Source organism: Calliphora vicina, chromosome 5 (genome assembly GCF_958450345.1).
Source record: "Calliphora vicina chromosome 5, idCalVici1.1, whole genome shotgun sequence".
NCBI lineage: Eukaryota > Metazoa > Arthropoda > Insecta > Diptera > Calliphoridae > Calliphora > Calliphora vicina.
Window position 1 is genome coordinate 18,417,321 of NC_088784.1, and position 15,437 is coordinate 18,432,757.

Genomic DNA, 15,437 nt, shown 5'->3' on the forward strand with positions numbered 1-15,437 from the left:
TGTTAGCTTTAAATTACAGTTTTCATAAAGCAAATCCCTTACAAATTGCTTTAGTTATAAGCAATTTCCCTAAGTAAGTTCGTAATTAATATTAATCATACGCCTTCGAAGGAAAATTTTTAAAACTGAATTAAACAGGTTTAGGGAAGTAATAATAAAACAAATAATACTATTATATAGCTTTACAAAAGTACTTATAGCCTTATATATTTTATTTAAAATTTTTAAATGTTATAAAAAAATAACTTTTTTTAGAAAAAATTTAAAATTTTATATTTTTAAAGATTTTTAGTAGTAAATTAGTACTAATATAATTAGCTTGCCTAGCAATTAATTTTTAACAAAATCTCTTAAAAATTGTTGAAGATAATAAATACACAAAATATTTTTATTTATTAAAAATTTAAATATTTTTAAATAACTTCCAAGAATTTGTATATGAAACTATATAAATATTATATATAAATTTAAAGCTTAATATGTTAGCTTTAAATTATAGTTTTCTTAAAGCAAATCCTTTACAAATTGCTTTAGTTATAAGCAATTTCCCTAAGTAACCTCGTAATTAATATTAATCATACGCCTTCGATGGAAAATTTTTAAAACTGAATTAAACAGATTTTATAAACTAAAAATAATAAGACAAATTATATTATTATATAGCTTAATAATATAACTTATAGTCTCATATATTTTCTTTATAATTTTTAAATGTTGTTATAAAAAAATGAACTTTTTTATTTTTATTTATTAAAATTTTAACTATTTTTAAATAATTTTCAAGAATTTTTGTACGAAACGTTATAAATATTAATATATAAATTTAAATCCTAATATATTAGCTTTAAATTATAGTTTTCATAAAGCAAATCCCTTACAAATTGCTTTAGTTATAAGCAATTTCCCTAAGTAAGCTCGTAATTAATATTAATCATACGCCTACAATGGAACATTTTTATAATTGAATTAAACAGGTTTAAGAAAGTAAAAATAATAAAAAAAATAATACTATTACATAGCTTAATAATGACCTTATATATTTTCTTTAAAATTTATAAATGTTGTTATTAAAAAAAAATAACTTTTTTCACAAAAAAAATAATTTAAAATTATATATTTTTAAAGATTTTTAATATATTAAAGATCATTAAATAGTACTTTGGTACTAAAATAATTGGCTGAACTAGCAATTAATTTTGAACAAAATTTCTTAAAAATTGTTGAAGATATTGATAATTTTCCCACATAACCTCGAAATTAATATTAATCATTCTCCTACAATTTAAAATTTTTAAAACTGAATAAAAAAAGTTTAAGAAAGTAATAGTAATAAATAAATTATACTATAAATCTTTTTATTAAAATATTAAATTTTTTAGAAAAAAAATAAGAGTATTTGAACTCCTCGCGTATTATAGGAAATTTGAGATCCCTGTCCATGCAACAATTTTAACTTTAAAAGCGTAAACGAAAAACAAACAAATTTATAATCAATTCAATAATATTTCTGCGAAAAAATTTGTATATTATTTTTAATTAGGATATTTTATAGTCTTGCTTTTGTCAGTATAAATTATTATCTTTTTATTGTTATTCCTTGGTATTTTAGCTTTTATTACCATTAATAATATTCCCAATTACTTAATTATTTTTGGAGTTAAAGACGATTTAAGTTTTTAACCTCTAAATTAATATTAATCATACGCCTGTGGGGGCAGATTCAAAATATTTTGAAAATAAATCTGCCAATTCTAACTGGCTTTTGCGATTGGCATGAAATTTAACATAGGCATAGCTCAGGAGTTTATTCGAGTTAATTTTTTGTATGCGGACCCCAAGACCCCTCAGGAGGGGCTTTGTGGGGTCTCAAAGTAGGTTACCTCAGACATGCAAAATTTAAACGCTTGTGAAATGGTTATGGTTGTTCTTAAAGACCCTGATTAGGCCTATAAAAAACATAGTCGCGTGTGCTATATATTTCTTATTAGCATTTGAAAATTTAAATTTTAAATTTTATTTAAATTTTAAATTTTCAAAAAATGAGAAAATTAACATTTGTTTTTTGTTTTTTTTTTGGGAATTCCGAGATTTCGTATAAACAAATTCATTACTGTATGTACGAAAAAACCTTTTATTGAATATTTTATATTCATATAACCTCCAATTCCACAATCTTTATCTAAATATTCAGATTTCCACTACAATTAACTCGTTTGTTTTGAATCAATATTTTATACGTGTCCGAAAATAGGTGACTTTTATTAAACTATTTTATAGCATTATTATTATTTTTTCAGTTATTTAAACCTGTTTCCTGTTTTGGTTTTTAAAAATTTTCCATTGAAGGCGTATGATTAATATTAATTTCGATCTCATATTGGAAAATTGTCTATATCTTCACAATTTTTAAGCCGTTTTGATAAAAAATAATTGCCAGACAAGCTAAGAAATCAGGCATGAGTTATGTAACAAAAATACTTTAAAAATACAGAGTTTTATATGATTTTTTCTAAAAACATTTCTAATTTTTTTTGAATATACATAAGACATAATGCTCATTTAATAAACTGTTTAATAAAATAATTTGTCTTAAACTTGTTTTAATCAGTTTTAAACATTTTTCTTGCTAGGCGTATGATTAATATTAATTTCGAGGTTAGGTGGGAAAATTGTCATATATTCAACAATTTTTAAGAGATTTTATTCAAAATTAATTGCCAGGCAAGCTAATTATATTAGTGCCAAGATACTATTTCAAGCTCTTTAATAAATTAAAAACTTTAAAGAATACACAGTTTTAAAAAATGATTTTTTTTATAATAACATTTTAAAGAAAATATATGGGGCAGTAAGTTCAATTATTAAACTACTTAATAGTATTATTTTTTTTGTTAATTTTACTTTCTTAAACCTTTATAATTCAGTTTTAAAATTTTCCATTGTAGGCGTATGATTAATATTAATTACGAGGTTACTTAGGAAAATTGCCCATAACTCCAGCAATTTGTAAGGTATTTGCTTTATGAAAACTATAATTTTAAGCTAACATATAACACTTTAATTAGTTTATATTATATTTATATAGTTTCATACAATAATTCTCAGAAATTACTTAAAAATCTTGAAATTTGTACTAAAAAAAAATTTATTTTTTTTATTCAATATTTTTATTTTCTTCATAACACTGTTTCTACTCTTTCCCTAAGCTTTAAAAATGGTTACCCACATAATGTACTCCTGCAAATATTTGTTATGTATTTTTGTTTAATAGTAGTTTTAAGGCCAAAATAAATGTTTATGTAAAATAATACACCACCCCCCAGAGTTCATAATACATTTATAACAATTGACATAGAAAACTAACATTGAAATGCAATTTGTTTTAAAAGCTACAATAAAATAATACAACAGAAATAATAACTATAACAAATATTACATTAAATATTCCATTAAATTTTATTTTCCTCTCTCTTTTTCTAGCCCTCCCACTATGTCACCATTACCACACCGCACGACCAAACCGATGCTGCCGACAAGGCTGAGAAAACGGCTCGCATTAAACAACTGGTGGGTCAGCTGCAAAATAATCTTTGCAATGTTTCGGTGATGAGTGATCCCGATTTGGACTCGTTGTCGAATATGGATCCGAATTCATTGGTGGATATAACGGGCAAAGATTTTATGGAACAGCTTAAGGATTCAGGCAGGTTAGGGGGAGAGGCCCAGATGTGGATGTGGTTAACATCCCCCGTTTTGTATAACTATCACACATCTATGTCTCAATGTTGTTTTTTATTATTATTATTATTATTATTATTGTTATTTATTACTATCATTGTTATTGTTGATTATTCTATGCTAAATATTTATATATTTGTTGCTTGTTGGTTTGAGTTTGATTTCTTTTGTAATAATTGGCTTAAATATGCAATTTCATTTATAGGAATTTTTAAAATAACTTTAAGCATTTTTGTTTCAATGAATTTCATAAATTTGTCCATTTTAAATGATTTCTTACCAAACTATTTTTTTCACATTAATTCAGATTGTTTTAAAGTACTCAAAAGCTTTTATTGAAAGCTTAAACCTGGAATATAAATTATAAATAATTTTTATCAACGTTTTTTTACTATATTTCTTATTGTTTAAAATTATTTAAAAGAACGTTCTAAACTGAAAGCTTTTTGAACTTTTTTAATTAAAAGCATTTTTTCTCTATGGCTCTATAAAGCTTCAATGCTTTAAAACTTGTATTTAAAAGCTTTCTAAAGCTTTCAAATGTTACATGTTATTTTTTATAAAATATTTCGCTTAAAAGCTTCAAAAGATTTAAAAAGTTTACTGTTTAAAACACATTCAAGATTTACAAAGTTTTTGTGTATTATTAAATTCTTAATGAAGCTTAAACAATCTTTATTATTTCCACATTAAAAGCTGTCTTTTGCAATTATTTTCTTAAAAATATTGGGTATATTTAATTATTTAGAAAATTCAAAAGCGTTAAAATTATTCAAAACTTTTAAACCTCTAAACCTGTTGAAAGTTTCTGTATTTTTGTATAAAAGCTCTCAAAAGTCTCCAAAATGCTTAAAGCTTTCTTTTACAATTTTTGTATTAAAAGCTCTTATTGATTTATTATTAAGTTTTGTTAAACTTTTTCATTAAAAGCTCTCAAAAGTCTCCAAAATGCTTAAAGCTTTCTTTTACAAACTTCGTATTAAAAGCTCTTATTGATTTTTTTTAAATTTGTAAATACATTTGCCATCAATAACTTTTGAATGCTCTTAAAATCATTCAATGCTACCAAAATGCTAAAAGCTTTCTTTAAAAACTTCGAATTAAAAATTCTTATTGAATTTTTTTTAATTTGTTAATTTTTTTTCCATCAATAACTTTTAAAAACTTTAAAATTATTCAATGCTTTAAAGTTTCCAATAGCATTTAAAGTTTGTCTTTAAATAATTCCACATTTAAAGCTTTAACTTATAAAATGGTTTCTTAAAATGTTTTCATCTAAAGTATTCTATTGTTTCAATCTGAAGCATTCGAAGCGTGGAGAGGTTATCAGAATTCGTACAGCTTTCTAGAATTGTAAAAGTTTTAAGCTGTAAGTGTTTAAAAAGCTTGAGTATTTTGTAATCTATCAAAGATTTCATTCAAATTCTATTCGTAAGCTTTAAAAAGCTTGGAAATGTTTTCAAAGCTTTTAAACTTTAAGCTACCAAAGTCTTATAGGCTTCCTAAAACGTTGAACATATTACAAAAAGCTTGGAATGGTTTTAGAAACGTTGAAAGCTTTCAAGAGTTTAAAAAGCTTTAAGTAAATAAAGTCTTTAAAGCATTAAAAGCATTAAAAACTTTGTATTATTATATGATTTTAAAATATTGGAAATTTTTCATTTGAATAGTAGCAGTAAATAAGCTTTCTAATGTATTATTCCAAACTATCGAAACTTTCATTTAAATGAGTATTCATTGACTTGAATAAAGCTTGGAATTTCTGAAAGCTTTATGCTACAATAATCTTTAAAGCTTCCAAAAGTTTCAAATTATATTTGTATGTGATATTCTTTGATTGTTCCCCATTAAAAGTTATTAAAATCAAACAAAAGCTTTTAAAATTATCGAGATTTTTTAAAATTTAGTTTTCAAAAGACTAAAATTTCCCAAAGCTTTTAATATTTCAGTAAAACTTAAAGTTAAATTACTCTTTATATAAAATACTTTTCATTATAAACTATTCAAAATTTCTTTAGACTACTTTAAAGGTATTTCAAGGTCTCAAAAGCTTTTTAAAGCATTAAAGCTTTATTTTTTCCAAATAAGAAAGCTTTAGTTTAATAAGACATTTTATGGAAGGTTAACAGACTTATTTTTCCAGCAAACAAGAGTTTTACATATTCAGGAGATTCGAAAGCTTAACCTGTTTGCAAAAGCGTTTAAAATCGTTGAAATAAGATTTTAGTAAAACTGTAATTTGAATTACACTTTGTATAAAATACGTTTCATTATAAACCATTCAAAAGATCATTCGACTGCTATAAAGGTATTTCAAAGCTTTCCTTTTTCCATATTAGAAAGCTTTAGTTCAAAATTAAATTTTATGCAAGGTTAAGACACTTATTTTTTCACTAAAAGAGAGCTTTTAGCATAAAATAAAATATCTTTGAATGTTTTTCGATTTTTTCATTAAAATTATTCTAAATCTTGAAGATCTAGCAAAAAGCTTTTTTGAACCCTTTAATGAAATTCAATTTAAAAAGGAAATTCTTATAGAATTTAGTTTTTAACAGCTTCCTTCAATTTAAGGGTATTCTTAAGCATTTATTGGACTATTTAAAAAGTTTTAAAAGCTTTTCAAAGCATTGATTCAGAGTGAAATTTTATGGAAGGTTGAGATACTTATTTTTTTCACTAAAAGAGAGCTTTAGCATAAAATAAAATATTTTTGAATATTATACGATTTTTTTCATTAAAATTATTCAAAATCTTGAAGATCTAACAAAAAGCTTTTTTTAACTCCTTAATGAAATTCAATTTAAAAAGGAAATTCTTATAGAAGTTAGTTTTTAACAGCTTGCTTCAAATTAAGGGTATTCTTAAGCATTTATTGGACTATTTAAAAAGTTTTAAAAGCTTTTAGGATTTCTTGCTGTAGTAATAAGCTTTGAAGCTTTCAAGAAACATAAAATCTTAAATTATATTTATATTTTTATAGCTTATTTTTCAAAATGAAAAATATAAAAGATTTTTCTATCATAACAGTTGCTTGTATTAATACAATTAATATTCCCTTGAATTGAACACAGCTTTTCATATTTATGCCCCTTCAAATGGGCTTTATGAAAAAATCTTGATTTTTTTTTTAACAAAAAATTACAACTGTCATCTTTAATTTATGTCTTTAAATGATTTTATCCCCTTTCACATGGCTTTCAGCTACTTCTTTATAAAATCTGTTTGCCCTTTTAACTACATATTTCAAATTTAATTCAATTTCTCTGTCACTGATAGCTACACTTGCTCGCAAAAAAGCCACCTTTAATGCAACAAATTTTTGCATTTAATATGCCGTTTTTGAAATAAACTTTTTAAAACATTAATTAAATGTATATATACATATAAAAAACAAGAAATAAAATATAAATAATTGTTGCAATTTAATTTATGTAGAAAAATGTAGCTTTCCACCACTTCCCGTTCTCTTGTACCTAAAAGCATGCTGTACTATTTTAAATGTGTAGTCGTTGGCAAAACGGTTTTTTTTTTGAACATGAAATATGGCCGTTTGTATGTTTGCATGTGTGTGCGACTACTTTTCCATTATAATTGTGCAGAATAATAAAAAAAAACTGTTTCTTTTCACCGGAAAACAGTTGTAAACAAATTAATGGCATAATTTTGTTCTCTGCTGAATGGATTTAAATGAATCAGTTAAATGTTTCACTTCCGTTTCAGTTTTTTTTGTTGTGCTGCTATGAGCACACTACTCTAGGTAAGGGTAGACATATGACTCAAAATTAGAGAATGTGAAATTTTTTTTTCACAAATAAATTTTTATTAAAAAATTAAAATTTAAAAAAAATTAAAATTTTTTTTTTAATATTTTCAATCTTTATCTTAAAGTAGACTTTGGTGAAAGATATTAAAACCATGTATTCGTAGCTCTGCCATTAACTCGATCTTTATACGTTTTGTTTTTTTTTTAATTTTATTATATTTTTTATCATATTTTTCATTATATGTAAAGTTTTTTCTTTTGCCATTCATTGCATGTCATAAAATGTTACTTTTTCCAAGTTAAAAAATGTAGTAATTTTATATTTATATGGAAAAAAACAAGCAAGATGGATGTATGGTTGGATGTTGTTTGATGAAATATGACTACCAGACATAATTTATTCATTAAAATCCATAATAAATCACAACCAAATATGTTCTATAAAATTATTTGTTAAAATAGACAGATGTTGAAGTGATGTAATTGTTAATTAAAGGTATTCATACACATAAAGAGCTAAAGTGCAAGCTTGTTAAATAAATAATACAATAAAAGCCTTTAAAATCACAGTTTTTTGTTAAAATTTTAAATTAAGATCTATAAATGATTAGAAAACTGTAAAAGCTTCATAAATTGTTAATATTTCATAAAGCTATAAAAGCATTAAAAATATATTCATGCTTCAAAAAGCTTGAAGATTTCTAAAAAGCTTCAAAAATCTTTAAAATTCTTTAACAAGATATAAAAGCTGTAAATAGTTATAAAATCTTTAACAATTAATAAAGATTTTAAAACTTATAAAAGCTAATAAAGCCTTTATAACCTCTAAAAGCTTTAAGAAACTTTGAAAGTTTGAAAAAACAATAAAAGTCTACAAAATTTATACAAGCTTTAAAAAACTTTAGCAAATTATAACAGAATTTTTAAAGTGTAACTTGATAGAAAATCTTTAAAAGCTTTAAAAAGCTATAAGAGCTTTAAAAAGCTTTAAGAGCATTAAAAAGCTTTAAGGAATTTACAAGTCTATAAGAGTTTTAAAAATCTGTAAAAGCTTTAAAAAGCTATAAAAGTTTTAAAAACCTGTTAAAGCTTTAAAAATCTGTTAAAGCTTTAAAAAGCTATGACAATTTGAACAAGATATAAATGCTTTAAAAAAGCTATAAGAGCTTTAGATAGCTAAAATACATTAAAGAGCTAAAATAGCTTTAAAAAGCTATTATAGCTTTAATAAATTTAAAAAAAATATTAGAGCTTTAAAAAGCTTTAAAATTCTATAAGAGTTATAAAAATCTGTAAAAGCTTTAAAAGGCTAAGATTATTTTAAAAGCTTTGAAATGAAATTAAAGTTTTTTTTAAACTAAAAAAGCTTTGAAAACCTTAAAGTATTTAAAAGCTTTTAATTCTTTGTAAAAGATTATTGTTATTGTTTGACATAAGTAAAAAATGCTATAAACGTTTTAAAAATCTGTTAAAGCTTTAAAAAGCTATGACAATTTGAACAAGATATAAATGCTTTAAAAAAGCTATAAAGTTTTAAATAGTTAAAATAGCTATAAAAAGCTTTTATAACTTTAATTAATTTTAAAAAATGTTAGAGCTTTAAAAAGCTATAAGAGTTTTAAAAACCTGTTAGAGCTTTAAAAGTCTAAGACTTTTTTTAAAGCTTTGAAATGAAATTAAAGTTTTTTAAACTAGAAAAGCTTTGAAAACATTAAAGCTTTTAAATCTTTGTAAAAGATTATTGTTATTGTTTGACGCAAGTAAAATATTTTGATAATTTTTTAAAGAATTCTATAAATTTTAAAGTTTTTAAAGGAAAAATCAGTGTTTTCAAAATAAAGTTTACTTAAAAACCACGACAACCTAGATTTTTTACCTATTGTTGTCTTTATCTGGATTTCTAATATAGACAATATTGATATCTAATAATAGATATTTCAAAGACCTTTGCAACGACTTAATATAGTAAGTCGGACCTACAATGGATCAAAATCGGGGAAAAAATTTTAAAGCAAATATTATTCACCAAAAAAAAAACTATAAAAACTTTAAAAAGCTATAAAAGCTTTAAAAAGCTATAAGAGCTTTAAAAAGCTTTAACAACAGCCAACTAAAAGGCTATAAGAATTTTAAAGCTTTAAAAAGCTATAAAAGTTTTTAAAAACTGTTAAAGCTTTAAAAAGCTATGACAATTTGAACAAGATATAAATGCTTTAAAAAAGCTATAAGAGCTTAAAATAGCTAAAACAGCTTTAAAAAGCTATTATAGCTTTAATACATTTAAAAAAATATTAGAGCTTTAAAAACCTATAAAAGCTTTAAAAACCTATAAAAGCTATAAAGCTTTAAAAAGCTATAAAAGCTTTAAAAAGCTATAAAAGCTTTAAAAAGCTATAAAAGCTTTAAAAAGCCATAAAAGCTTTAAAAAGCTATAAAAACTTTAAAAAGCTTTAAAAAGCTATAAAAGCTTTAAAAAACTATAAAAGCTTTAAAAAGCTATAAATTTAAAAATCTTTAAAACTCTTATAGCTTTAAAAGTCTAAGACTTTTTTTAAAGCTTTGAAATGAAATTAAAGTTTTTTAAACTAGAAAAGCTTTGAAAACCTTAAAGCTTTTAAATCTTTGTAAAAGATTATTGTTATTGTTTGACGCAAGTAAAATATTTTGATAATTTTTTAAAGAATTCTATAAATTTTAAAGTTTTTAAAGGAAAAATCAGTGTTTTCAAAATAAAGTTTACTTAAAAACCACGACAACCTAGATTTTTGACCTATTGTTGTCTTTATCTGGATTTCTAATATAGACAATATTGATATCTAATAATAGATATTTCAAAGACCTTTGCAACGACTTAATATAGTAAGTCGGACCTACAATGGATCAAAATCGGGGAAAAAATTGTTATAGCTAATTTTTTTCACCAAAAAAAAATTTTTTTTTACTTAATTTTTTTTTAAAAAAAAATTTGGAAATTAAAAAAAAAAAATTTCAAAGTTCTGTTTTAGTTCTGTTTTCAAAATTTTTTTTTTTTTTAAAATTTTTTGAAATTTAAAAAAAAAATTTAAAGTTCTGTTCTAGTTCTGTTTTCAAAAAAAAATTTTTTAACAAAAAGAATTTTTTTTTTACAATTTTTTTTTTAGAAAAAGTTTTGAAAAAAAAAAAAATTTTCCAAAAAAAATCAAATTTCTATTTTAATGTATAATTTGGATATAGCTCCCTTATATGTTTTCAAAGCTTTTATTTTTCTAGAATCAGCATATATTATACCTTGAAAGCATCTGCCATCTTATATATTTCCAAGCAATTTCCTATTTAGCTCTCATTTATTCTCCTTACTCTCTAGTTGTTCGTACTTCAAAAGCATTTAAATTACTCGTTATACGTTCTTTTCGATAGTTAAATTAAAAATTGTTCTTTATTAATATGCAACTTTTCTATTTTCTTTTGTCTTCCACTGCCCAACCAATAGACCACTGTGTGCAAAGCGAACCGCTGAGGACAGAATTAACCTGTTAAAGCTTTTAAAAGATGGAGCCATATTCTGTTCCGAACGCTATCCCGAGGATGCCGAAGCCATTGATGCTGAAATACGAAGGCAATTGAATGATGAAATACACAATCACAACAACATGCAGCAGCAGCAGCAGCAACAACAACAGCAAACCAACAATACGAAGACAATCGAACAAGTGCAAACAAACACTGACAACAAACAACAATACCAGGAGCAAACAATAACAATTGTTGTTACCGATACCAATTTACAGAACGACAACAACACAACAACAACAACAACTACCGCAACAAATACAGGAAACACAAAAACCCCAGACATATGACTACCGATTTTTGCAAGTATCACTTGAAATTTACAAAATAACACACGTTTATTTAAAGAAAAGGGTTAAATTCAATAGATTTTTCCTTCATTTTATTTCTTTTCTATTTTATTCTGATTGAGGTATGATTATTATGAATTGATGATTGAAGGTATGATGTTAATTTTTTTATTTTTTTATTTTTCATTTGATTTTATAGCAAATCTAACGAATTAATATAATTGAAAAACAAAAATATATGAAAACAAAATATTACAATTAAAAATAAAGTAAAAACTTAAATGTCTTTAGAAAATAATATGAATGAATTTAGCACTTACAATTTAATAGAATTAAATTAAAGAACAACTAACAACAGAAAAACAATACCACTTAAATGTTTTACAAAAAAAAAGAAGAAAATTGAAACTAGTATTTAGAATTTAACGATTTATAAAATAAAACGCTTAAAATTTATTATATGTTTCTGTATTTTTTTTGGTTTTTTTATATACCCCAATTTAGTTATGAGGATTAAAAAAATTTTGAAGCAGTTAGGAGTTATTATTAAAGTGTTTGTAAAGGTTAAAATATGTGGGATGAGTAAGATATGAAAAAATTCAAACTTAAAAATTAAAATTTTCAAAATTTTTGTGTTTTACTTAAAATTCGTATAAAGTTTTTATGGCATTTAATAGCTAACACTTTTAGCTATTAAAAAATGTAAAATTTTTTGAAAAATGTTAATAATTATTTTTTTTAAAACTGATTCAAATTTTGAAATTTTTAAAAATAATTTTAGGAAAAACTGAAAAAAATAAATTTTATAACTACTTAAAATTCACAAGATAGTTTTCTTCCATATTATAGCTATTAATATAAGCTACATAAATATGTAAAATTCTTTAAAAAATGTTAATATATATTTTTTTTAATTCCCTCAAAATTTCATGAAAAACTGAAAAAATTAAAATTTTTTTTTGATACAACACGAAAAAATATAAAAATATACGGACACCACTACGTGATAAAAGACCAAAAAAAAAGACACGCGTCTCCCAGTTTTGCCCAAAGTCATGCACTTTTTTATGATGGGTCCCCAAAAATTTGTGGCCTGGGTGTCAGTTTTGCAAAAAAGTGGTAATTTTCTCAGGCTCATATCATGCAATCCGTTCGGAATTATGATTTACTCTCTAAGGCAAAGTTGTAGCTCTTTTCATAAAGAACAAAACTTGTGAACATATAATATCTAAAAAACTTCATCTTCAAGATCAAAATTGCAAAAAGCTTAAAAAAATTCAATTTTTTTATCTTTTTTCCCCTGTTCAGGTCCATAGGTAGCAAACCGTTCAAAATTCAAGGAAACAATCAACTACAAAAATGTACCTAAGATCTCAATAAACAACTTTCTAGAACATATGAACTACCTAGGAATGATTCTTAACACCGTTTTAGTTAGAAACAACTAAAGGAATTAAATGTTTTTGGCCATAAACTATTAAATTATTATAAAACAAAGCATACTTTTAGGCAGCTTTAAAAAAAATTGGGTTCTAAATTTATTTCGAAGTTTTTTTGCGATTTTGATATTGAAGATGAAGGTTTTTTGATTTTATATGTTCACAATTTTTGTTCTTTATGATAAGGGCTACAACTTTGCCTCAGAGAGTAAATCAAAATTCCGAACTGTTTGATAGATATGAGCCTGAGAAAATGATCACTTCTTTGAGCTTTTTGCAAAACTGGGAGACACGGGTCTTTTTTTTTGGTCTTTTATCACGTAGTGGTGTCCGTATATTTTTATATTTTTTCGTGTTGTATCAAAGAAAAATTTAAATTTAAATTTGTTTAGTTTTTGCTAAAATTTTGAGGGAATTAAAAAATATATATTAACATTTTTTAACCAAAAAGCTCTTAAAGGAATAGACCTAAGATTTCTTTTGAGAAAAATAAAAATTTAAAAAAGGGCCCGTTTTGAAAAAAAGTTGGAAAAAAATCAAAAATTGTATATCTTGAGTTACATAACATTTATTTTGCTATATATCCCACTCGCATCCCACTAAGCGACCAAATAGATCTTAAAGGACTAGACCCAGGCTTTTTTTGAGAAAAAAAAATTTAAAAAAGGGCTCATTTTGAAAAAAAGTTCGATTTTGAAAAAAAAAAGTGAAAAATTGCATGTTTTGAGTTACAAAACATTTATTTTGAAAGATATCTCACTCGCATCCTACTAAGCGACCAAATAGGTTTGAAAGGAAAATATTCAAGCTTTCATTTGACAAAAAAGAAAAATTAAAAAAGTGTCCATTTTGAAAAAAAGGTCAGCAAAGTTTTTGATTTTGCAAAAAAAGTCAAAAATTTCATGTTTTGAGTTACAAAACATTTTTTTTAATAAATATGAAACTCTAATCCCACTAAGCGACCAAATAGGTCTTCAAGGAAAATATCTAAGTACCCATTTTGAAAAAAAAGTTAAAAAAGTTTTTTTTCGAAAGATTGAAGAAATAGCTATCTAAACTATTTGGAACACATTTTGCTAAGAACAATTGGTAAATAAGTTACATGGATAAGAAAAAAACCCTACTTGGCCAAAATGTCAAATTTTGACCCCCCTCTAACTCAGAAACTTCTCAACCGATCTTGTTGAAAAATTGTGTCTGAGTTACTCTCCAATAGAACTAACCTTAGTGCAAATTTCATCCCGATCGGAAGCCATTGATTTCAAAAGTTGGTTCACTTGACATGAAAAATGCCCCATATATTTAAAATTTCCTCAAATTTTGAAAAATTTTTGACTCTTTAATTTTATGTTTTGCTAAGAATTCGCAAAATATTATTTTTTATATAAAATACTTAAGATTTTTAAAAAAGTTAAATTCTTAAAGATTAATACATACATATACTTTTAAAAATAAGCTTATATTTGAGTGATTTTTTTTTCAGTTACATTTTATGTTACGCTTACATTTCGCAAAATATTTTTTACGTTTCTAATAGCTAAGCATTAGAACTTTTAAACAACGTTAAAATTTTTCAAAAATATCAATATATAGTTTTATAAAATGAGTTAAAATTTTTTTAAATTTCGAGAAAAATTTTAATAATTAAAATTTTTAAATTTAAATATTTTTATGATGCTTTCAAATTTTGTAAAATATTTGCATTGCTTATAATAGCTAATCGTACAAGCTTTTAAAAAAAGTAAAATTTTTGGAATAATATCAATTTATATTATTTTTAAAATTTGCCTAAACTTTTGGTAAAAAAGCAAAAAAATTAAGATTTTTAAATTTTCATATTTAAGTACAGTACTGAAAAAACGTTAATATTTTTCTTGCTAAAAATTGCTAACAACATGATCTTTCAGTTAAAGGATTAAACTTTAAAAATTGTTTATATATAGATTTTTGAAACTTTGTTAAAATTTGGCAATTTGGAGATTTTTCATAACAAACATTTTTGAAGTTCGGCATAAATTATAACATAATAATTATTCTAAATGTTTTTTTATACAAACTAAAGTATTTTTTGAATCTTTGTGAAAGTGTTTTCTTATATAAAACAGTCTTTGTAAGATAGTTTTCTATATGGAAATCGTCATCCCCAATATTTTAGCATTTACAAACTCAAAACTTAGATTTGGTTAACGTATAGGCCATTGTATTGGTATGGTTAAAAGTTTTATACTAAGAATTTTGAGAAAAGCGTTTTCATAATACTATAACAAAGAATTTAATTGTAGCAATTCTTAATTTAATTTTATGATTTTATTAACAAATTTTACTACAAAACCAACAGCATTTAAACGAAATAATGAAAAAATACATAGTATATTAATATATAAAAGCATACTCAATATAGCATACAAACATTAAGGTTTGAAAAAAAAACAGTAAGAGATTGAAATAAATTTTGAAATTGCCAATCTTTACTATAATCTCTTACCGTTTTATATTTAAAACCTTTATCATATTTATAAAACATACTACTATTATGTAGAACTTTTTAATCATATTTAATCACATTTTTTTTATCAAATTTATGATAAAATTACATTAATCATCATTAAACAAACCTTAAACAAAAAAATAAAAAAAAACCAAAAACCAGCCATTAAA

The 15,437-nt window shown here is 23.6% G+C and overlaps 1 protein-coding gene across 1 annotated transcript in view; it reads left to right on the forward strand.

Annotated features, from left to right (window-relative positions):
- The window catches only part of LOC135962522 (DNA fragmentation factor subunit alpha-like), a 91,081-nt gene extending 79,465 nt beyond the window's left edge, over positions 1-11,616 (forward strand). The window contains exons 3-4 of the mRNA XM_065514497.1: positions 3,481-3,707; positions 10,971-11,616. Coding sequence (XP_065370569.1) covers positions 3,481-3,707; positions 10,971-11,340 — 597 coding nt within the window. The 3' untranslated portion in view covers positions 11,341-11,616. The remainder of the gene's footprint in view (positions 1-3,480; positions 3,708-10,970) is intronic.
- Positions 11,617-15,437: the final 3,821 nt, after the last annotated feature.